The following is a 25503-nucleotide window of genomic DNA, read 5'->3' as shown; positions in this document are numbered from 1 at the left end:
TTCTATAATACATGGTACAAAAATTGCAGAAGGGAATGAGTGAATGAAGAAAGGAAGGAATGAAGTTAAGAAAGAAATGCTGAAGGAATGGTTACTATCCAATAAATCGAAGTCTTTGTTTTTAGGGCATTTTGATTAGCTAAAGAAATTTCAATGGGAAGCCAAAGATAGAGATAAATGAAGTATTTTAGAGGTTCTGTTGTAAAAGTTCTAGTTGTGAAAGCATTCCTTATTAAAACTTATTTCATTTTTGGCTAAACCCTTAAAGCAGTGAACCATTTTAATCTAGAATTTGAGGATAAAGTTGAAAGGTAATTTCCGGAATGAGAAGATGCTTAACCTACTACTCAAACACACATGCACATAGAAGCACACATGTGCACATATGCCTGCACATATGCACAAATCCATTGATCACAGTGTAACAGAAGAACTTCAAAGCATCTTTTATATCCACTTCTAAATTCCAACCAAAGCTTTGTCATGAGCCATTTCCTTTTCTTTCTTCTTTTTTTTTTCCCCTCTTCCTTTAAAACAATATTCAGCATTATTTCAGGTCACTGAACAAAAGAAAATGATTTGTGCTATTCTCTAGGAAAAAACACTTTCAGTGCCAAACTAAGCATTAGTGTGATATTTTCCATCATTTACAAAAATCCCACAAAACCATCTTTTGAAACCTCTGTAGACCAACACTATCATCTCCTGGAAAAACAACTCTGCTCTGTGAATTTCACAATAGAACAATCATTCCAACCAGCTAATTGTGATAACTGGCTTTTTTTTTTTTTAACTCTCCTCACCTTAGATGTTTATCCTTCTGGCTCATTTCCACATGCCAAGTTTTTCACTAGTTTGCTTAGATTGGAATGAACCTGCTAGGTTCTATAGGTTTTCCACTAAAAATCATTCTTCCTGCAATGAGCCTGGAGCATGAAAATACTAGGATCACTGAGGGTTTCAAATCAACAATCAGAAAAATTTTAAGTACCTATAATAAGTTCAAAATGCATATTACTTATAAGATTCCTTCAAATACATACTTAAAAATGAAAGTTTCAAGGAGTGAGTTCCAGCCTCAGAATTAACTTCAATTCTCATTTTGTGGGAACCTTCATTTGTCTTGGAGTCTCTTAATTGGCTTTAGTTCTGACAATAGCAGAGTACTCCTTTAATTAGTCCCAAATATTGACCCCATAACTTCTGGTAGCTAAAACATTTCCATAATGAACTCAGTGGATTAGAGTAGGGTTCAGGTTGTAAGGATGAGGAGTGTTTTCTGTACTATGTATACCATCTCAGTTTTTCTTTTTCTTTTTTTTTTTTTTTTTACTTTGATAAGTTTCAGTTTATTCCATTTAGGACATTTTTATGCTTAATGAAGACATAATAAAAAAGCATTTAAACAGATGTATAAAGAAAATAAAAATACACTTTCTATCCAATTAATTCTTTTTATTTATTTATTTATTTTTGCATTACGATTTTTAATACACCATTATACCATAATTTATCATATCTCTGATTATATATAAGGTATGTTGATACAAATTCACATCTTCATACATGTATTTTGTATAATGATGAAGGTCTCCTTCCACCATCCATGCTATTCCGCTTCTCCCTTCCTTTCCCTCCCATCCCTTTCCCCTATCTAGAGGTAATCTTTCTCCCTTGCTCTTCCTCCCCAACCCTATTTTTTCTTACTGACTTTTTAGTTGAATTCCTTATGAGTTCTCTGAGATCAACTCATAGAAGTCCATGGATTAATCAATACCTGCTTAGGAAAAAAGTATCAAAAGCAAACCTTCTTTCAGTTCCCTTTTTATGAAACCATTCACACACAACAACAGTGACCTTCTTGTCGTTTGTACACCTCACCACAATACCATGATGCTCAGGGGACAGACATACCAATGGGAAAAGGTGAATTAAAGTGGATTTGTGGGAAGTTTTAACCCTTTACAGACATAACAAGATTGTTTAGTAGTTGTAATAACTAATTTAAATGAACCCTTCCCAACCTCTGTATTGAAAAGTGAAAGACAGGCAGATAGCAGGCAGGCAGACTAGGTGCATGACACACTGCAGTACTCTCTTTTGCCAAGAAATTTCTGTCTTGCCTGTTTGATTTTGTTTCCCATGGGAGAGGAGGATCCAGGCATATTTCTGGAGAGGATGTTCCCTCAGGAAGGCACACAGTGAGCTAGACAGTTTCTGTGTCATGGGTTATTTAACCCAATGGTCACAACATCCTATGAGTAAGGTATTTTTACCATAATGTACCTTTGAGGAAAATAAGAGCTCAGAAAGGCCACACAGCTCCTGAACAGTATTGGACTGAGATTCAAACCCAGATTCACGTGGGGCTGGGGATGTACCTCAGTGTTAGCGTGCCTGCCTAGCATGCACAAGCCCTGGTTCTCTCTTTGGCACTGCAAAAACAAAAACCAAAAAGCCCTCTGATTTCAAGGTATATTGTCTTCCTTCTCCATTACTCTGCCCAAAGGAGATTTATAAAGCAAAAGCTGGGAGTGTTTTAATTAAAGTTAATTTTGCTTCATTTCTTAAAAAAAAACTTTCAAATACCCTTCGGTATAATGAGAAATTCCAAAGGGCCTCATAATCTATTCTGGGAATCAGTGATGAAGAAATTAAACAAATATATCCAAGAACAGTTACTATGGCTAGCACAGAACAACAAAATGGCCCAGCTTGCTCCTCCTGGGGACAAAACCTCCTCTACATAGTGTTAGGATGTTCATGTGAATTTGGAACTGAACAGTCAAATGCCAAAGATCTCTCAAATGATTGACAGTGGTTCTATTGTTCTTTGGAAAGGCTGGGAAAAGACAATTGGTGAGCTGGGATCTGGATACCTCTTGGGTGGACTTTGTCCAGTTCTACATCCAGATAGGCGGAGAGAGTGGTGCGTGCAACAAACCCGACAGCCGAGAGGAGGGCGTCCTCCTCCAGTACAGCAACAACGGGGGCATCCAGTGGCACCTGCTGGCAGAGATGTACTTCTCAGATTTCAGCAAGCCAAGGTAACCTCCCACCTACTGGGTCTTCCAGTGGTTTCTGGGAATGGTAAAGATTACATTTTTTGTTGAGGCATTTCTAAAATGTTGACAGTTAAAAAAATAGCCAAACTCATAAATATTTAACACAAATGATAGCCCAACATATAAAGATTTCATTCCACTTTCACTTCATTTCTGTTCTGATGGAACAAAACCCCATTTGCATTCATGTTGGAGTTTTTAAATATTTTGAAAAAAATTGGTGGCTAAAAGAAAAGCAAGATGATAGACTTCTGTTTACCCAGTGTGCTATAGGGATGTTCCAAGCTCACTTTTCCATTGGAAGTTTTTTGGTTTGGGTTTTGGTTTTATATGTAACACAAAATATGCTCAACTGTTAGATTCAAGAGCAAGACGGGTTTGTTGTTGTTGTTAAAAGTTTTCATATGGCTACATCCAGGACTAGTCCTAAATAATATATGAATGAGTCTGTAGAGTTCACATTTTCTAAAAATTTTCATTGGACTATCCTATAGATGAAGAACATATGTTATTAATATTTCAGCTGGGCCACAATGGCCTGCATCTGTAATCCTTGTAACTGGGGATACTAAAGCAGAAGAATTGCAGGTTCAAGGCCAACCTCGGCAATTTAGCAAGGCCCTAAGCAACTTAGTGAGACCCTGTCTCAAAATAAAAAATTAAAAGGGCTGGATATGTAGCTCAGTGGTAAAATGCTCCTGGGTCCAGACCACAGTTACTGAGGGGGAAAAAAATTTAGACAACTGTTGAAGCATTTAGGAAAATAATTTTGTGCGCCAGGCAGTCAATATTTTAAAATTAGAACTAAATTGTAATTATGTAGTATTTTGAAATTCTGTGTTTATACTTTACATTTTATATAAATATTAAAATTCATGCAAAGATCACTTTTAGAGTGTTTCTTTTTCTAATCTCTATATTTCCACTTTAATGCAAGGCAAAATTCTTACATGTTGACCACTGATGATTATTAAGCTTTACTATATTAATATTGTTCCTGTTTTGCATATTACAACTGAGTCTGGTTTTGAAAAACAATTATTGAGGAATACGTAGATCAAAATCTTACAAATCAAATATATTTTAAACATACCACTTCAAATATACCTTTATTACAGGTAAAAGGTTTACAAGTTTGTGTTTTCAAAATATTGGGTCCCTTAAAGGCAATATACTTCTCCATAATATGTGACACGAGTAAACATGAATAAGTTTTTTATCTAAGGAACATGGGGTAGAGGCTGAAACCAGAAATGAAACACCTGGGCAAAATGAGATTTAACATCTAGTGAGAAAGTCATGAACCCTGGACAGGAGAGGAAACCTATTGAAAGTCCCCAAGATGCAGTCCAGTAGAACTAGGGGGAGTGGAGAGGGGGGTAACAGTGCCAAACTGGTTTAAACAACAGTTTAGAATAAGACAAATTATTTTTCCAAGTAATTCAATGGTCAAATTGGATATTATTAGTTCAATAAAGTGACTAGACAACTATGTAAATAAACAAAAATTAAATGGCTTGTTCAAATCCCTTAGTTTAAACCCAAGTAAATAACCTGGACTCCAGGCATTGTGAGCCACCTCAAATGCTAGCAAAATGTTTTATTTATGGGAATATTTATGGGAGGCCAAAGAATCCACCGTATTCTCTCAGATTTCTGTGACGCTGAACTGATTAAGAAAGTCTGAGTTGAAATATATGGTAAAAAGACCCCATTCATGGTGGCAAATACATAAATAAATATAAGAAATAACTTTAACAAACAATAATGAGAATTTCTGTGAAGAAAACTACAAAAGTTCAAAATCTCCTTCAGAGATACAGAAGACAACAAGTAATATATAAAGAACTCAAAAAACTTAACTTAGAATAAATAAATAAAAACTTAAAATAAAGGCATGCTGTCCATCTAGAACTACAAGAAAACAAACAATCCAATCAATAAATGGGCTAAGGACCTGAACAGACACTTCTCAGAAAAAGATACACATTTGATCAACAAATATATGAAAAAATGTTCAACATCTCTAGTAATTACAGAAATGTAAATCAAAATTACTCTAAGATTTTATCTCATGCCAGGCAGAATGACAGTTATCAAGAATATAGGCAACAATAAATGTTGTCAAGGATGTAGAAGAAAAGGCACACCCATATATTATTGGTGGGACTGCAAATTGGTACAACCAATATGGAAAGCAGTATGGAGATTCCTTACAAAACTTGGAATGGAACCACCAGCTATCTCATCTCCATCTGTACCCAAAGGACTTGAAATCAGCATACTATAGTACCGCAGCCACGTCAGTGTTTTTAGCAGCTCAATTCACAAAAACTAAACTGTGGAAGCAACCTAGATGCCCTTCAATAGATGAATGGATAAAGAAACTGTGGTACATATACACAATGGAATATTACTCAGCATTAAAAGAGAATAAAATTTAGGCATTTGCAGGTAAATGGATGGAATTGGAGAATATCATGCTAAGCGAAGTAAGCCAATTGCAAAAAACCAAAGACTGAATGTTCTGTCTGATAATTAGATGCTGATCCATAAGGGGTGAGGGGACATGGGAAAAATAGATTAACTTTGATTGGGCAAAGGGGAGGGAGGGATGGCGAGGGTGCATGGAGACAGGAAATATGGTGGAATGAAATGGACATCATTACCCTAGGTACATATATGATTGCACATATGATGTGAAAAGTAGGAAAGCTAATTGGGAAAAGTATTTGCAACAAATATGAGATAAAGGATCAATGTCCCTGTAAAAAGCTTATACAAATTGTCAAGAAAAGCACTAAGATCCCACAATAATGGGAAAAATAAATAAAATAAATGAGTGGATGTTACTAAAGAGGAAGTATATATGTTTAATAAAATGTGAATCATAATAAACTTCCATTGCATGAAAAGATACCATTTTTTAACAGTCATGATGCCAATTTTTTTAATGGTAGCACCCAGAGCTGTCTCCACATGGGAACAGCAAAACAGTCTCTCTTGTGTCATCCTGCAAATTATCATAAACCATTATAACCCTTCCAGACAGGAATTTAGAAAATCAAGAGCTTTAAACATGACCAGTTTACTTGACCCAATAATTTCACTTCTAGGACTCTTACCAATAAATAAATAAATAAATAAAGTAAGGTGTAGAGGAAGCTTTATGTACAAGAAGTCCCACCACAAAATTATTTGTAATAGGGAAAGATAAACACTAGCATATCCATGTGATGAAAAATCATAGACATTAAATTGTTCTTAAATAATTTCACTGACATAAGTACTTATGATACAATATTGTTCCAAAATGTAAATGCCTATAAAATAAATTACAGAGTAGGATAATATACATCAAAATGTTAACAGACCCAGACGTGGTGGCACATGCCTGTAATCCCAGCGGTTCCGGAGGCTGAGGCAGGAGGATCGAAAGTTCGAAGCCAGCCTCAGCAAAAAGTGAGGTGCTGAGCAACTCAGTGAAACCCTCTCTCTAAATAAATACAAAATAGGGCTGGGGATGTGGTTCAGTGATAGAGTGCTCCTGAGTTCAATCCCTCGTACCAAAAAAAAAATAAAATAAAATGTTCACAAAGACCAACCATAGTTAGATTTTTTTCCCTGGTAAGAATTACCCTTACATTTTTAAAATTACCATTATTTATGTAATAAGTATGAAGGAACTGTTTTTTTCTTGATATTTCTTTAAAAGTTATGAGCCACCTTCTGGTAGTCAAAAGAAGTGGGTGAATCAAATGCAACTGAAATATTTTTCCTTCTCTCCAAAAGATACCATTCCAAATGAAGTAAACATGATCAGGATCAAACTTTCTCACAACATTAAGCCTCCTTATCTGATCTGTCCAAACTTAGAATTTCAAAATATCAAACTAAAATCTCCTGTTGATAAGTTTGTTATTTCACCAGCTTCTAAGAAAAACACAGCTTTTCCTTTCCTCCCCATAAATGATTTGCTCTTCTGCAGATTTGTGTATCTGGAGCTTCCAGCTGCTGCTAAGACCCCTTGCACCAGGTTCCGCTGGTGGCAGCCCGTGTTCTCTGGGGAGGACTATGACCAGTGGGCAGTAGATGACATCATTATTCTGTCAGAGAAGCAGAAGCAGGTTATTCCAGTTGTGAACCCAACTTTACCCCAGGTATTTTAGTGTTTGTAACTTCATTTTTTGGTTACCTCTCTTGGCTACTAGTTCACAGATTATTTGGAAGTGAAAAGGACTATAAAAATCTAACCAAGTTATCAAGCAGAATGGTTAGTGTGTTTAAAAAATGATTGTAAACAGCAGCAAAATATTTCTGGTTGTTAAATCATCAAGAGAAAATGTGAGTGGCAGTCAAAAGAAAGTTAATTTGGAGCTTCTTCTGTTTTTTCCTAGAAATACTAGTGGTACATGGCTCAGCATGTCATGAACTGAAAATTCCTTTTTTGTTTTCAGAGCTATTAAATTGCTTTCCTGCTTTATTTGTATTGTTTCTATTAGAACTTTTATGAGAAGCCAGCGTTTGATTACCCTGTGAATCAAATGAGTGTGTGGTTGATGTTGGCTAATGAAGGAATGGTTAAAAATGAAACCTTTTGTGCCACCACGCCTTCAGCCATGGTGTTTGGAAAATCAGATGGAGATCGATTTGCAGTAACTCGAGATTTGACCCTTAAACCTGGATATGTGCTACAGTTCAAGGTATTTATGCACAAAGCAGGTAAAAGAGTAAAATCATCTTGCACATTTATAAGTGAAACAAAGAACACAAATTTTTCCTATTCTGTTAACAAAGGCACTCACTTGAATGAAAAAGGTTCCTCAATCACAGAATGACAGAGCTGAAAAGATTTACTCATAAGGAAAAAAGTTTATCAGTTTTCAAGAAGTCCTAGAAGTTGTGGCTATATCATTCTATTTTTTTAAGTACTTATGGAACTTGTCCATAATTTAAAATAGCATGGACCTTGAAGACATCAACCTGATGGTGATTTAATCCCATGCTTCTTAATGGGGCGGGATAAGCCTCCCTTTTCAGTTTATTAGTGATGTTTGGGCTTATGAGTTATTTTATGAATTTACTATAGGATTTCCAAATAATTTCCCCTCCTTTACTCCATTTATAATTGTTCTCCTAAAAGCCTGTTTTGTTTTGGTTTTTTTTCAGCACTGTGGTAACATATCAACATGTATAGCAAGTATTTACTTTGACAAGCACTTGTCTCAGAACCCTAATCAAAATTTCATTGTGTTTATAATAAAATCCCATTGGTGAATTCTGGGGTCGAAAGTAATGCAGTTTTAATGAGCTAGCACAACTACATGGTCCCTACATAACGGCAGGATGCAGATGCTAAATAATTTACAAATGGAATTATTAAAGAGATCAGATGTTTATAGGCAGCTCTTCAAATATAATTTCCACAAGCCTGTAAACAGGGAAGTTAGTCATAAATAATATGATTAGTAAAATGTTATCCTTCCCTGTTTAGATTTTGATGCTAAACTATAATGGGGAAAGCATCAATAATGGTACATGAATCTATATTCATGTGTTGGTAACACTTAAAATGGTAACAAAATAACATTAATGTCAGATATATTTCCAGAATACTGTGCTATTTCTCATCATATTTTCCATTTAATTACTCACAAAATCATGGTAAGTTAGGCATTAAATTCTGCAGGGTGATATTCTAAAGTTTAAAAAAATCTAAATGTAAAAAAATTGTTTAGTACTTAAAGGGCAAGAGTGCATAACACAAGAAAAATTTGAGCCAGAAAACTAAATAGTCACAGTACAGTCGTAAGAGTGCTTTAGTAGAAGTAGGCCATAAATTCTGCGAGAGTACCCTGCATGGATGGATGGATGGATAAAAATTTAAAGCTTCTGGAAAAATAGAGATTTAGGCCACGAAAGAATGGAAGGGGGGAAATCCAGAAAGAAGAAACAAAACACTCAAATACATGAAAATGCAAATGAGAATGGCAGATTTAGAAAGTGGAGGAGTAAGAGGTATATGTAGCAGAGGTGAAAGAGCTCATTTTGATTATATTCTACAGCAAGTCACTCGGATATTATCCCAAGAACAGTGAGTAACAGAGATTTTTAATCTGTTGAGTGCCACAATCAGACCTGTATTTTAGAAGGGTCATTCTGGCAGCAGTATGAGTGTCTACCTAACAAGGGGAAATCAGTCAACAAGTACATTCGTTCAGCAAACATAAAGTCTGGATGTTTCAGACACTATTGTAGGCTATGAATAAATACAAAATAGAGAGTACAGGGGTGGGTGATGGAGAGCAGTAACCACTATATAAAGGATTGTCAGGTTGGTCTCTAATAAAATGCTAGTTAACCTATAACCTATAAAAATTCAAGGAGTGAGTCATGCAGCTACACAGGGAAGATCATTGCAGGCACAGGAAACAAAAAGTACCAGGTCTTGAGGTGGGAGTGTTTTTTGGAAATGTTTTAGAAACCACAAGGATGCCATCATGACTACAGCAGAGAAGTGAATAGAGTGTTAAAAAAAAAAGTCAGGTCAGACTTGGGCCTCTGTTCTGAGTAAAGTGTCCAGCTAAAGGATGACATGCACTGACTTGGGATTTTAAAGAATCACTGTGCTGGAAATCTGCTAGCAGAGGCAAGGACTACAGCAGAGATACCCTGGGGCAGCTATTGCAGTGATCCAACTAAGAATTGGTAGGAACAGGCCCTGCCCAGCAGTGGAAGAGACAGAGAAAAGTGATCAACTTTTCAAACATATTTGAGTAAAGTAACAATGTAGAGCTGCAGTGATATATTAGGTCAGGTTAAAGCATATCTTGAGTTGAAAAGATAAGTACATAAGTCTGGGAGATGTTAAGGGAATAGTCAGCAGGTTTTGGTGACCTACCAGGTGATAGATCATAGCTGGGAGTCAGGGACATTCAGAAGGCACTCGAAGTTATGCTTATAAATGAGATTGAAAGCATGCACGGAATTAGAATGTAAGAAAAACAAGAACTGAATCCTAGAAAACAGCAGCATTAGAAAGTCAGGCTAGGGGCTGGGGATGTGGCTCAAGCAGTGGCGCGCTTGCCTGGCATGCGTGCAGCCCGGGTCCGATCCTCAGCACCACATACAAACAAAGATGTTGTGTCCGTCAAGAACTAAAAAAATAAATATTAAAAATTCTCTCTCTCTCTCTCTCTCTCTCTCTCTCTCTTTAAAAAAAAAAAGAAAGTCAGGCTATGTGGTCAATTAAAAAAAAAAGATGGTCAACAGTGTCAGAAGCAACAAAATAATCTGTAAAATAAGGATTAAATTTTTCCATCGGATTTAGTTTGATGGGGTTTCCTTGGTAATTCATTGCAATGGTAACAGCAAAAATCAGTTTATAATGGATTGAAAAATGTTGAGGAATTTATGCAGGAATTTATGCAGCAAATGTGGCCTTTATCTCAATATGTTTAACTGTGTAGTTACAGGCAGACCCAACAATCATTAAGAATTTTCATTTTCTTTTGCTTTGCTTTTTAAAGTAGGAGAGACATAAGCATATATAAATGATATTTAGCAGGTTCTCCAGTAAATATTTGCTAGATGTATATACAAATGGATCCTGAATGCAAAGTCTAAGTTAAATTATATATTTAATACAACTCAGAGTATGTCTGTATCACTTCATTACCTGATTTCTAATCACAAACTTGTCAATGAACCAAAAGATCCAACAACTAGCCTACCTTACAAATAATAGCAGTCATAAAAATTCAAGAGAAAAAGCTAATTTCGTGTGCCCAGTGAGGCTGCCATCACTAGGTGCTAGCCAAAGGCTATTCTTACTAGTGAGTAGTACAATAAAACAAATTTCTGCTAGAAGATCTTTTCTAAAACATTTTTTTTCTTTTTAGTTGTAGATGGACACAATACCTTTATTTTATTTATTCTTATTTTTAATAGAACCTAGTGCCTCATGCATGCTAGGCAAGCGCTCTACCCCTAAGCCACAACCCCAGTTCTTAAAAGATCTTTATCATGCATTTGAGAGTGCAAATCGTTAATTATATTCTTGACATTTTACTACATAAACTTAAATAAATGAGTCACATTTAAATTCCTAGCAGTCAAAGGTATAAATCCTTCTGAGAGATTTTTTTTTTCTAGCTCTGAGTTTGGAAATGAGGAAAATACGGACTTTTAAAGACTAGATAAAGCTACCCTACAGTCACAAGGATAACTGATTTGTCTCATGAACTCCAACCTCCATTATTATGTGTCTCTGACCCTTTCTACCTTTATGTCTTCCTTTAGTCTTTGGTCATAACCATGTTCTTTTGGTTCCTTACTGCAATTTTTCTTGTAATTAGACTATTCTTATTTTTAAAGTCTCCTGAAATAAAATCCCATCAAAGCTCCAGTCAAAAATGTGAATAAGATCTAAACAGACCATTCACCTAAGACACCAATAATTAAATAAATAGGGAGAATGTCTAAAAGTTATAGCTATCAAAACTGAAAACTAAAACAGTATTAAAATTCATTTATGTATGTATTAGTTTAGAAAGAAACTATCTTAAGCTGATATAATACCCAGTGCTGTGGTAAAACTGATCTATTTGAACCAAACTGATACTAAATGAACATCTATAATTAGAAAATGTAAAATGTGTTTCTAAATTTGACTCAGTAATACCATTCCTAGGGATTTATTTGGTGATAAAAAATCAACTGAAAAGGAAAAGATATATTCATTGCTATGTTGCATAAGATAATAAAGTAATGTTAAATAGAAAATAGGAGGAAAGTTCTAGAAATGTGATAATCTCAACGACATGTCCAAAATATATACTCTCATATAAAAAGAAGAAAGGAAAACATAAAAAAACAATATGCTAAGCAATAGGATTTAGGTTGCATTTTTTTTACAATTTTTTTCATTATTATGAATCCTATGACAGTCTCTACTCAATGACAGAATGATAATAGTTCTTTTTCTTAATTATGTTGCTTAATTTATGCTGTAGCAAAAATTTGGCACTTTCATCTAAGCTGATTCTGATTTCTTAGTAAGTCTTGGCCAAAAAAAAAAAAAAAAAACAGAATAAAGATTTTGGTTTTGTGGAAAGCAGAGAATTCAGCCTTCTCTTCCTGCTCTGAGGAAAACACCTGCTTCTCCATCTTCTGCTTTCCCTTTTTATACCAAGAGGGAGAAGGATGCAATTTCTTGGTTTTTATCTTTTGTCCGAGACTCCAGAAACACAGACATTATACTTTTTTCTTGTTTTTTATAGTCCCAAGAAACCCATAAAGTAGGTAGCTTGTTCAGCTTTCTGCTAAAAAGTACTTGCTGCTTGTATCCACCAACAAATCCCAGAATTTATGGTAGGGCTTTGGTTGGGATTGAGCTGCACAGTCTTGACATTGTGATTTCATGCAGACTGAGTAGAAAGGGCTCTGGCTGCTGTGGTGCCTAATTTGTTGGATGATGTCTTGGAACCCAAACCTTGTGTAATTCTGTCCTTTTTAACAGCTAAACATAGGATGTGCCAATCAGTTCAGCAATACTGCCCCAGTTCTTCTTCAGTACTCTCATGATGCTGGAATGTCTTGGTTTCTGGTGAAAGAAGGCTGTTTCCCAGCTTCTACAGGCAAAGGATGCGAAGGGAGCTCCAGGGAACTGAGTGAGCCCACCATGTATCATACAGGGGACTTTGAAGAGTGGACAAGAATCACCATTGTTATTCCAAGGACTCTTGCAGCCAGGTAAGGTAATCTTTCTTATTACGTACCACAGCTACCATTTCATGGGAACATTTATTTATCTCAATAGCTACATTTCAAGAATTTTAATAACTTGGAAAAATTTATATAATGTGTCTGTTTCTCTTCAATTAATGACTTATAAGGTAAAGAACTCTAGGACAAAATTGCGCTACACATATGCTCACACATACTTGTAATTGAGACAGATCTGCTCACTTTCCCATTAATTCATTCAACAAAGATTTATTGCACACCTACCTGTGCCAAGTACTGTTCAGGGCATTGAGTAGACAGCAGTGAACAAAAGCCGTTGAAGTCTAAAGAGAGCTGTCAGGCATCATTACATCAGGCTTTTGCCATTTGTAGATTTTTAGTGATTTAGTGCCTCCTTTCGAGGACAAGTTGAGGTATCTTGCAAAATAAACGACCCCTTTAAATGACCATTAAAACAAATAATAAGACAATAGAGAGAAAGAGTAAAACAATTGATGAGGGAATTGGAAGTAAACCCGTTTTATTAATAGGGCAACAATTTGAACTCTTGGCTTCCTGGAAGCTAGAACAAAGGGGGAAAAATATAGCACAATTTAGTTCTCATTGTTAAGTAAAAAGAAGAAAAACAGAAATATTCCAATTTTTAAAATGTGCTTTTTTCCAGGTTCAGTATTCTAGAATTAATTCATAGCATCTTTGCACCAGATGGCATAGGTTACACAAAGATGGTTATCTTTAACTCTATCATTTAAAAAAAAAAAAGAAAGAAAGAAACATTCTTCAAGTGAACACTTCTTTTTCTATTTTATTTTTTGTAGTTGTAGATGGACAGCATGTCTTTATTTTATTTGTTTATTTGTATGTGGTGTTGAGGATCGAACCCAGTGCCTCACATGTGCAAGGCAAGCGCTCTGCTCTGAACTACAGCCCCAGCCCAAGTGGACACTTAATTGAATTCTGGAATGTAACCTTAACTGTAACTTAGTCAAGGCAGCTGGGTTCAGAGCTGAGATGATATAAAAAGTCTGTTTGCACTGCTTCCTGATGATGTAGCATGTGGTTGGGATACTCAGTAGGGTAATTAAGAAATATTTCCAACTTTCTTCCTTCCTGGAACAAGGTAGGGTTATACTTTCCCCCACAGCTTTGAAGTTTTTCATGGCCTAATGAAATGTGAATGGACATGAAACCTGACTTTATGAGCTCATGTGCATTTTTCTATGTCCCTGCTTCATAGAAACATCACTGAAACAAAGCCTGCATCACTCTGGGTCCCTGAGTATCTACAAGAACCAGACTTCCTTGCCAACTTACACTGGACATGCAAGAAATCAACTTTTGTTGGTTTAAACTACAAGATTGGGAGTTGTTGGTTACCACAGTAACCATTTCACCCTGACTGATATAATAGCAGATGCTTAGCAATTTATAAAAGTGGCTTATTCATAAAATTTTTAGAGACTATTCTGTCTGTGAAATCTTTCACCTAATTGATCAGAAAATTTGTTATGCATCATTCAGCTAGAGAAGCTGGCTGTAGTCTCTGCCTCCATCATTACTTAGGCATGCATACCTTAAAAAATGACACCTTCATTGTTCATGTAGGAACACTTCCTGAAAGAAAGACACTGATTTGGTCAAAGATGTAAAAGTTTCTGTGTTAGTCTGATAAACCTTGAAACATAATCTTTAAACACCATCTATTTCAAGACATAGCCATTAAGCTATTTCAATCAGTGGATCCAAGTCAACTTATAAGTAACTTTTGTCTTCATATGTCAGTGTTCTTTGTAGTTTATCAAAGTGAGACTGAAATGCTTTATGTATTTGATGTTCAGGTAGCAGGGTTGATGAGTCTATCTCTTTTAATGAAATTAAGAATTTGGCAGTCTGCTTTAGTTAAAATACAGATCTAGCCAGCGACTGTAACACAGAAACTCACAAACACAGATGCTTAGCAAGATTTAAACAAAGTAGTTCATTCTTTCTTATATCATGGTCCAAAGATGAGCAGTTCAGAGTTGACAGGTTGACTCTGACGTCCTGAGCATATGACTTCCATCTTTGGAACCGAGGCAGCCATTCCAGATTTTGTCATCTCCTAACCAGTGAAAGGAAAAAGAGAGTCAAGGATGCAGAGATACATTATTATTTTCAGAATTCAGCCTTACTCTGTCTATATTCCTTAGCTGAGCCTAGGATAATATTGTGCTGTTATTTATTGTCAGGCAACACACCTCTACAAAGCTAAGTAACTTAAAAAAGCAATGATTTATTATCTCTGTTGGTTTGTGGGGTTGCCTGGACAGGTCTACTTGTCTCTCTCCTGGCCTCCTTCATGTAGCTGCATTCAGTTGATGAGTCAGTGTCTAGGAACAGCTGAACTGTCCTTCCTTTGTGGTCTTCTTCCCAGTATTTTTCAGTTAGGTGGTTCCTGAGTCCCAAGGAATCATCTAATTTGCCATATCTTTCCAGTCAAAGAAATTTACAAAACCAGTCAATATGCAAAAGGTTGGGAAATGGACTCCCCTTTTTTGATAGGAAGTACATAAAAGTCACATTACAGAGAAACATGTACAAAAGGAGGTATGATTAATTGGGAGAGATCACTATGGTTACAATCTAACATCATCTGTCCTACCTCTGGTCACTCAAATCTCTCCCACATGCAAAACACATTCACTATCCTCCAAGACCCCCCAAGGTCTTAGCCCATCACAGTTTCATGTACTCACTCCCAAATATTTTGATCTATACCAACCTGTAAAGTCAAGTTATCCACCCTACCCATCCCCAATATAAAAGGGTGAGATAATGACAGGATAACTGTTCAAAAAAATAAAAACAAACAAACAAAGAAAAACACTAAAAAGCGGAGGCGGGGGGGAGTGGGGAATCTGAGGCACACAACAGACACTGGGCCATAGGAATTCAGAAAGCCAACAAGAGGTTTGTGAGTAGGACTCTCTCCTCTCAGAGCCAGGCCCAGGATAGGAGAGTTTCTTTCATTAAGGCAAATCTCTAATTCATTGTTCTTCTCAGCAGTTGCTTCTACCTTCTGGGCTTCATCCTCTGAACCACCTTTCCTTTTCCATAAAAACCTGTCTGTGTTTTCTGCTAAATAGGGATCTCATCCTGCTTCTTTCCCATCACAAGCTGTGCCCATAACAGTGCCGCCTTTGCCTTCCTCTCCTCATGATTTCTGAAACCATGGCCTAACCACAGCTCTTCCCAAGAGAGGTGTAACTAAGGAACATCAAGTGGTACATCTTTGCTACAACAATAACATCAGGGTGCTGGGAGACATCACTGTAACAGCAGATAATTACAAACAGGAGCCAAGGAACACAAATCTGGCTTGATTTCTCTAAGCCCAGTAATATGGAGCTGAAGCTGTAACTACAGTTGGTTTGATGTTGGGTGGAATAACCCAATTGGTAAAGCTACATGTGAGAAGAAAGAAAGAAAAGATCATCTTTAGCATCACAAAATGAGCCAATAATTTGAGGCTCCCAATATATCAGTATTTTGTTGGACTTCAGTTTTTAGAAGAATAAATCTTCTCCATTAGAATCCAGCTTCTTCCTGCTTAATTTGGATACTATCCAGTTTGCTGGTTGATGGCACTTGTGATGAAGAGCCCTCTGCTAAAGAATACTAAATATGTTTCTACTTTACCCCAAGTAAATGAGCTGTTGTTGTTCCTTCTGCAATATGTTAAACTCAGATATCTCCAAACGCAGTGTTCAAAAGCTGAGAATTCTAAGCGTTAAAATTGGAGCTATTTTGCCACGAGGCAACATGCTTAGAACATTGCTCTTTCAGAAATAATTCTAAGCCAATTTTCTCAAAGGAGCCTTTTGTGCTTCTATTAATTCACTTAGTTCTTGCTTACAGAGGAGGGACACTGGTGTTGATAGGTCTCTCCCAGATCTCAGAGGTCTCACTATCCAGATTGTATGCTTGCAAGTCTGCTCTGAAACAGGTGTCTGCATATCACAAGTTGGCCAGCACCTTGCCAGGGTATTTTTTCCTGATTAGGAGGGGATAAACCACCTGGGAAAATAAAGTCTAAAATAACTAGTGAAGAAAAAAGACAAAGTCAGAATTATAGTTGTAAGAAGCTTGGAGTGCCTGTTAGATCCAGCCCATACAAGCCCTGGAGCTGAACAACTAAAATGGCTCTGGTAGTTTTATTTAAGGGGGTATATCAAAGGCAAGGATAAGGTTTCAGGGGTGGAGTCTTGCTTCATGATGTCTTGCAGTCAACAGGGTGATTGGCATCTTGGCAGGTTATACCCATCTCTGAGAGGCTGAGTGGCTACAGGAGGTCACCCCGTCTCTAGTGCTGTGTAGAACATGGCAGAACTGAATAGAAATTCACATGGAATTATTTTAAACATTAAAAAAAAAGAAATTCACATGGAATTGTGTGGTCTTAACCAGTAGGATTGCCACTGGAAGTTCTCTGATACCAGATTTTCCTATTCATTGGCTGTGATGCCAGTTTGGACCACACATAGTCCATGGATGCATCTTGACACCATTGCTTAGTATTCTAAAGAAAGTCTCAGGGCTGGGGCTGGGGCTCAGCGGTAGCTCATTTGCCTCACATGTGTGAGGCACTAGGTTCAATCCTCAGCACCACATATAAATTAAAAAAATAAAGGTCTATTGACAACTAAAAAATTAAAATAAAAAATTTTTTTAAAAAGAATGTCTTCACTACCCACCCCATGTGCATCTCTGCACAGAACATCAGGTACGCAGGAACCTTCCTAGTTTGGAGATGTAGAGGTGACATCTCTGAGCTGTGTGGTGGTGGAAGGGTGAAACCAGTTCTCCTGTTCATGCAGGCATCCTCCAGACAAAGGTGAAAACCAGAGAATGGGACAAAAATATAGACCCTTCTTGCTTATCTGAAACAGGAAAAACAAAGGGAAAGTTTTGTTGGGTGATTTCAATAATTCAAACCACACTATGGTTTACTTGCATATTTACATAATTACATAAGTTAAACTCTTTCTCTGAGTCATTACTTCCTCCAGATCACTTCCAACCCACTTCTGGACTATCAAGTCAAAGATCTCTCCTGCATGCTCTCCTAACTCTGTTCTTCTTAGCAGTGGTTATCTGTGTTATAGATGTTCATATCTTTGTTCAAGTGCTTGATAAGTGTGTCTTCTCCCTCGACTGTGGGCCACTCACAGACAGGAAGCAAGTCTGGATGTTGCTTCCCTTGGTATACTCAACCCCAGCACAAGGCCTGGCATGTGGCAGGCACTCGATAAATGTTGGTTTAATGAAGAATGTTGAATGAATATAATGATCAGAGATAGGCAATTAACTACAAGGAAGACTCCTTTGTTTCTTTGTGTGGCTCTCCAAAATAAGTTAATGCTGTTTAGCAGGAGATCATGGTTCTATATTCCACTGTGTCTCCTTGAAAAATCCAGAAAGGTACATGCACCCAAATAACATTAATAATATTAATAATTTCAGGCTGGGGTGTGGCTCAGTGGTAGAGCACTTGCCTAGCACATGTAAGGCACTGGGTTCCATCCTCAGCACCATATATAAACAAATAAATAAATAAAGTTATGTCCATCTACAAATAAAAAAAATTTAAATATTAATAATTGCAAGACTGTATCTCCTCTAATTTAAAATATGGAATCTAGACATTCTTATTAGCTTAGCTTTGGCCTACTTACTTCCTTGCTTCTTCAGATGGTCTGTCTCTGACTAGTTTTTAATGAGTATTTTTAATTTTTTTTTAGCTCTTGATGAGCCTTTATTTTATTTTATATGTGGTGCTGAGAATCAAACGCAGTGCCTCACACATGCTAGGTGAGCACTCTACCACCAAGCTACAACCCCAACCCTTTAATGAGTTCTTTACCCATTCTTATGCTAGCAAGTCTAAGGTTGCTGAATTACTTGTGTTCAATCCCAGTGTCTCACCACTGAGAAAAAAACAAAGTAGCAGCAGGCATCAGGAACCAGGGGCAACTTAAAGAGATGGAAATGAAGCAAAACTTGCTTACCTTGTGGCTAGTGGAAGTTTTGTTGATTTGATTTGCACCATCCAACTAAAGGCCAAGTAGCAAAGATTAGAAGAAGTAAAAGAGAAACCATCTGTTTTTCTTCACTCTGAAAAAGTCTTCCATCAAGAACTCCCAATTATGATTCATCATGTCCTGGACTAACCTACTTAATCAAATGATTAGTCCACTAAAGACAGAGCTTGTTCAGTTTTGTTTTGTTAATATGGATTCTGTAATACTGTACTCCTAAGATCTTTTACCTTCTCAAAATACCTCAGAGTGTTCTCTGTTTCTTGAATTGGTAGGAGCTTTAGGATCTGTAAACAGGGTTGCTTCCCTGGTTCTGGCCAGAACTACTGTACTGAAGGGAAAAAAAGACTGAGCAGCTTCCTAGCCTCCTGGTTTGTAGGATTTTGAAGTCTTGGAACACTAGTACCAGTGTTGATTGGCAGCCCAGCTGGTTGATAAGAGTTCATGAAATAAACATGAGGAGTAAAAAGAAGGAAGTCAGAGATGGTTGGAGAGCTGTCATTATAAACTTAACTCTTCTCTACCTGAATCATTTCAATGGTCAATGGCCAGAGTCCCCTTCTATGTCCCAACAAAAGAAGAACATTGTATTTGAAGTTTCAAAAACTCCCAAATAACCTTTTCTGAAAAATACCAAATCCATAATATCCATAAAAGTAGGGTGATGGAAGGGTGAAATATTAAGTAAAAGAAAAGAAAGGATTCACTCTGGTTTTTATTGATTACTTAAAGAATCTAGGATGGAAAATTATGAAGGTAAAAACCTATGATGTTTCTGGCCATCAAAAATTTTATGTAGGGGCTGGGGTTTATGGCTCAGCAGTAGAGTGCTTGCCTCGCACATGCAAGGCCCTGGGTTTGATCGATCCCTCAGCACCACATAAAAATGAACAAATAAATAAAATAAAGTTTAAAAAAATTATGTAAAAAAATAATAATAAGGCTTCTGTACCTGATATCCTCTTGGTATTGAAACATTTATGCTGGGGGAAAAAAATCAAGAAATTGTGAGAAAGATCTCGAAGAGACAATTTATGAAGGTTACACATGGGGTAGAACATGCATGACATCAAAATAAATATTAAATCTCTCTTGAGTTTTCCTGAACTGTCTATATCCCAAGGCTGTGTGTGAGGAAACAGATGTGGGTTTTTTTTTCTCCCAACAGCAAAACCCGATTTCGGTGGATCCAGGAGAGCAGCTCACAGAAGAACGTGCCTCCGTTTGGCTTAGATGGAGTGTACATATCTGAGCCTTGTCCCAGTTACTGCAGTGGCCACGGGGACTGCATCTCAGGCGTGTGTTTCTGTGACCTGGGGTACACTGGTAAGGCCAAATACCACAAGTTTAATGGTTTGCTTGTATAATGTTCGTCTCTAGTCAATAATTTCATGTGATTCTTTCAAAGAAGTACACACTGAGTTTATTCTTCTTTAAGTCTAAGAATTGTAAGATTTTGCCATTTAGGAACATGAGGTAAAGATATTTTATAAGGCTGGGGTTGTAGCTCAATGGTAGAGCACTTGCCCTGCAAGTGTGAGGCACTGGGTTCAATCCTCAGTACCACATAAAAATAAAATAAAATGAAATAAAGGTATTGTGTCCACAAATAACTAAAAAAAATTTAAATAAAAAATATATTTTGTAGTTTCAAGCTGCTTAAGGAAGAAAATATGATGTCACAAATTTAACTCCCTAGAGATTTATTATTAATAGCAACCATAATGAATATTGCTCGGGACCCTTCTTCATCCTAAGCACTGAAGTAAGTGCTTTTTATTTCACCTCATTTAATTCTAACACAACCTCTGTGCCGTAGTACTATAAAATCTACTTACGTTTGAGGAAACTGAGGTACAGAGAGACTTTATACATGTCTTCAGGTCACACAGCTAGGAGTTGCTAGAGTTGGGCTTCAAACTCTGGCAGTCATTCTCCAAAACCTAAACATAGGCTCTTAACCACTTGGCTGCAGGGTCTCCCTGCACCCTTTACATTGCTTTTGTTTAAAAAGAAATATAATTGTAGGGGCTGGGGCTCAGCAGTAGAGCGCTCACCTAGCACGTGCGAGGACCTGGGTTCAATCCTCAGCACCACATAAAAATAAAGATATTGTGTCCAACTACAACTAAAAAATAAATTTTAAAAAAGAAGTATAATTGTGTGCATTTAAAGCAAAAATACAACTTATAAAATAATAAATGGAAGACTTCCCAAAGAAAGCATTGCAAAAGAAGTATTTTCTAACCACAGTCACCTTTGAATGTTACTATAAGCAAAAATGAAAAGGGAACTGAGATTAAAGAGTAAAACTGAAGAAAACATTATAAGCTTCAAAATCATTTCTGAATTTTTCCTGGGAGCAACTTCAAAGGCTCCTTCCCAGCTTGTTGTGCTCTGGCCGCCTCTGGCACATAACCAAAGGCAGACTCGCTGTTGCAGGCCTTCTGTGGAGAGTGCTGTCATTTATAGTTTCAGAGGGTGGTATTTTTTTTTATTTAATCCAGGACTAACTTCCCTTGTTGATCCTCTAATAAAAGGACAACAAATGAATAAACTTAACTATGGACAAAATCTACTTCTCAGTTTACACAGATTCTCTGGTTAGCAAGAACTGTGGAGATGCATCATTCCCAAAGTCTATCATTATTAAAAAAAAATGTAAAAATACAGAAGCAGAATAGCATTTATTTTTATTTTGTAGTTATAGATGGACACGATACCTTTATTTTATTTAGTTAGTTTTATGTGGTGCTGAGGATCAGACCCAATGCCCCATGCGTGGTAGGCAAGTGCCCTACCACTGAGCTACAACCCCAACCCCAGAAGAGATTTTTTTAAAATTTATTTATTTTTGCATTACAATTCTTAATACACCATTATATCATAAGTTATCATATCTCTGGTTCAGAGTAGAATTTTTGATGATAGTAGTGATGATAGGTTGTCTTTCAGGCAGATCATTGTAAGATACAAATTTCTATGTAGCTTCTTTCTCCTAATACCTGTGGAAATTCTTTCTTTGTCCATGTATTGAATATACCTTTTAATGCTTAGTGATTCCAACAAAGCTCCTATGTTTTTTTTTCTCTAAAGCTGCACAAGGAACCTGTGTGTCAAATATCCCTAATTACAGCGAGATGTTTGATAGGTTTGAGGGGAAGCTCAGCCCTCTGTGGTACAAGATAACTGGTGGCCAGGTTGGAACTGGCTGCGGAACCCTTAATGATGGCAAGTCTCTTTACTTTAATGGCCCTGGGAAAAGGGAGGCAAGAACTATCCCTCTGGACACTAGAAATATCAGGTAAGTTATTAGTTGGTATACTTCTCCATGAACATAGTATGGACCACACCATGTGGCCAACCTAGAACATTCTGTTTTACTATGGAGAATTGATATTTTATATCAATTTCTATGTACAGATTAATGGTTCTATATACAGATTATACTATGTAAAATTGAAGCATAGCCTTAGCTCAATAATTAAATAGATGTGTACTACAAAAGTTATACCATAATTTATCAATCAGCATACAGGAATCACCGAAGCTTATACACCTAGTATATATTTAACTTGGTTTCTAAAGTTATTTGTAATTATTAAAATAAAGGTCCTTGATATTATACTTGTATGTGCTGTTGAAACAAAGATTTTTTTCAACTTTAAACTCCATGTCTGAAAATGATCCTCATTTATCTAAATTTATTAATCATCACTTATTGAAAACTACCCCAGAAATTTAAAATACTTACACTGACACCTACTGGTAGTATAAAGAACTGTTTGGTTTTTAAGGTCAAAAGAAGTAATAGTAGCACACCTAAAATAAAATTCTGCTCTTTTCCATCCATTAAATTATTAGAGAACAGGTAGAAAATGACACTTAAACCTGGGTTTCCCTTTTATGTGGTTTGCTGACTTCAATCTCTTTACATGTCCTTCCACATTCTTTTCTCAAAGCTGTACTTATGTCAAACAGTCTCCTCTGATTGCCATGGACAGAGTCAAAATTACATAACACTGAGTGAGACTCAGTTGTGAAAAATTTAGCCAACTGAATCTAAATCAATAATAGATAATTATCTGGCCCTAAACAAATATAGTGTTCAACTTCTTAGTATTAGATATTTTTTTTTCTCTCTCTCTCATTTGAATGTCCAGAAATGGTCTTGTCTAGATTTAAGAAATTTCCCATTAGAGTATATCAGACCATCACAATGACAAGGGATTAAATTGTTTTATTTCTTTTGTTAGATCATTATACAAAATAAGATAAATGGCCATATTAATTAACTTCATCCAAATAATTAGAGTTAACTTATTAAGATATGTACATATTTTTGCCTGTCATATATCCCTTAGGCTTAAAAGTAATACTTAAGAATTACAGAGTTTTTTCTTTCTATGTCAAAATATAAAAGGTTAAAGCTCTTCTAAGAATTCACCTATTTGTAAGTAAACTGAGGGGTGGTTTTTTTTTTCCTTCTCCTTCTCCAGGCTTGTTCAGTTTTATATACAAATTGGAAGCAAAACTTCAGGTATTACCTGCATCAAACCAAGGGCTAGAAATGAAGGTAAGTGGGTATATTTCCATATAAATGACAGTTTCTATAGGCAAATTAGCCCCTTTTCTACCCAAAATTTGGTCTGGATTATACAAACTGATACATTACACTGAATCATGTCTTGCCTTCTTTTATCCTTAATGGAAAGGGTGACAACACAGAGTCATAGTTCAAATGTTTTATACAGATCCTTAGGCCTGAAAAATACCATGACTGCTCTGAGTGCAGGTAGGGTCAAAGGTCATTTGTTTTAGAGAGCTCAATTTCATTATAAGTCTCCACTTGGAGGAGCGAAAAGGAAGTAATTGCATAGACTTTTGCAGTCAGTGTGAGAATTAAAACTTGTTGGCATAGGGCATTATTATTATTTTTTAATTGTTTTATTTAATTTTCTATTTTTATAATTTTTTTCCTTTTTATTGGTTCTTTTTATTTATATATAACATTTAGGTTCATGTTGACATACTTTTTATTGAATACAGATTGAACTCTACTTCTGCTCCTCAAAATTCTATAGGAATCCTTATGTGAGAGGAACAGTTCTATAGATATTAACTTTTATTAAAAATTTATTAATTAATTTTTCTTAACGTCTATATAACTACAGAACATTAACTTTTACTGAGCACCTATTACATGCAAGGCACTGTGTCTGAGTCTTTTACTGGTGTTAATTTGTATCATCTCCATGGTATTCCTTTGCTGTCCCTAGTATCATTATTAATCCTATTTTACAGGTGTAGACACTGAGGTACAGAGAGGTCAAGTAACTTACCCACAACCATGCATTTAGTAAGTGGATGAACAAGGATTCAAACCACTCACATCAGCTCCCCAATGTACACCTTAACCATCATACTATACTTCCTCTATCCTTACCCTGAATCCTCACTAGGCAGCTTACCATCTTCTGCCCCCAAAAGACCCAGTTCTGAAAGAAATGCAAAGCCTTGAAGCTCTGCAGATAGAATGGGATTCTTTCAGGAACCCAGAATGTGAGGTGGTTCCTAAAACTCCATGGATTTCTCAGATGGGTCCTTCTCAACACGGTGGCCTCAGAAACAACATGTGGAGAGTTTTACAGGATTATTATCTAAGTGTGTTATTATGTCAGGTGTGACTGTGAAAAACATACTGACTTAAACAGCACCTGTTAGTCAGCAGAACCACTAAGAGCGCTGTTCATCAACTCAAAATTTCCAGTAACTGAAGGCTTTAATGACTTCTGAGCATCTCAGTACTTTAGTCTAGTGATTATCCAAATCATCTGTCTACTAAAGTAGCAGTCTGGAAATTGGTATAGAACATTTGCATTCTTTGATTTCTTCTACAGATATTTATTGAGAATCCATTCTAAACCAGACACTGTTCTAGGTGCTGCAGATACAATGTCACCGAAACATAGATGCATCAGTCATGATGAGCCAGGCTCTGCTAGAATAAAAACCCTCTACCTACGTATGGGTTAAAACAAGGGTTTTTTCCTTGTGCTACATTTTCTTCATGGGTCATCCGAGGTCCTCATCCCAGCTCACAAGATCGTGAAGCATCTACTGGGTAGATTCTGAATGTTGTCAGCCATGTCAGTGAAGGGGAAGAGAAGAAAGCACAAATCTACCTTGTGTCAGGAGCAGCCAGGGTAATGCTAATGACCACCTTCAAGGAACTTAAAATCCAGTGGAAGGAGTCAGATCACAAACAATAAAGAAAAGAAATAAGTCAGAAACTGTTAGCTGATAGGAGTTAGACAGAAACAGGTTGAGCTGGAAAGTAAACAATACCAGGTGAGGTGCCAATTTAGGTAGAATAGTCTAGGTATGACTTACCAAGGAAGTGACATTTAATAAATTGAAATCTAAGGGAAGTTTACATGCATGGCTCTTATGGAAATTTCATATTTGTGCCCTGGTTTTTATATAAGCAAAAAAGCAGAAAGAAAGAAAAAGAAAGACCCTGAACCTAGCCCAGTAGGAAGCATCTGCTTATCATGGACATGATGCTCTGCTCTATACTTAACTTCTGATTACAAGTGCCATTGTCTGCCCTG

General features: G+C 36.5%; 1 protein-coding gene and 1 long non-coding RNA gene across 4 annotated transcripts in view; one reads left to right on the top strand and one right to left on the bottom strand.

Annotated features, from left to right (window-relative positions):
• Positions 1–25503, top strand: part of Reln (reelin) — a 453190-nt gene that overhangs the window by 343739 nt on the left and 83948 nt on the right. For both annotated transcript variants that reach the window (XM_078040200.1, XM_078040199.1), the window contains exons 25-31: positions 2842–3047; positions 7054–7225; positions 7568–7768; positions 12586–12818; positions 20058–20215; positions 21986–22193; positions 23389–23465. In XM_078040200.1, the coding sequence (XP_077896326.1) occupies positions 2842–3047; positions 7054–7225; positions 7568–7768; positions 12586–12818; positions 20058–20215; positions 21986–22193; positions 23389–23465 (1255 nt within the window). The remainder of the gene's footprint in view (positions 1–2841; positions 3048–7053; positions 7226–7567; positions 7769–12585; positions 12819–20057; positions 20216–21985; positions 22194–23388; positions 23466–25503) is intronic.
• On the bottom strand, positions 14772–20071 carry LOC144375404 (uncharacterized). 2 transcript variants are annotated; one of them, XR_013435166.1, is made up of 3 exons: positions 18860–20071; positions 17546–17731; positions 14772–14913 (listed from the first exon to the last, which is right to left on the bottom strand). It is a non-coding gene; the product is annotated as an uncharacterized LOC144375404 (long non-coding RNA). The 2 variants fall into 2 exon arrangements; XR_013435167.1 differs by lacking the exon at positions 14772–14913 and adding an exon at positions 16393–17160.

The sequence above is a fragment of the Ictidomys tridecemlineatus genome, chromosome 2 (genome assembly GCF_052094955.1).
Source record: "Ictidomys tridecemlineatus isolate mIctTri1 chromosome 2, mIctTri1.hap1, whole genome shotgun sequence".
Taxonomy (NCBI): Eukaryota; Metazoa; Chordata; class Mammalia; order Rodentia; family Sciuridae; genus Ictidomys; species Ictidomys tridecemlineatus.
This window is presented reverse-complemented; position numbering and strand designations above follow the sequence as displayed.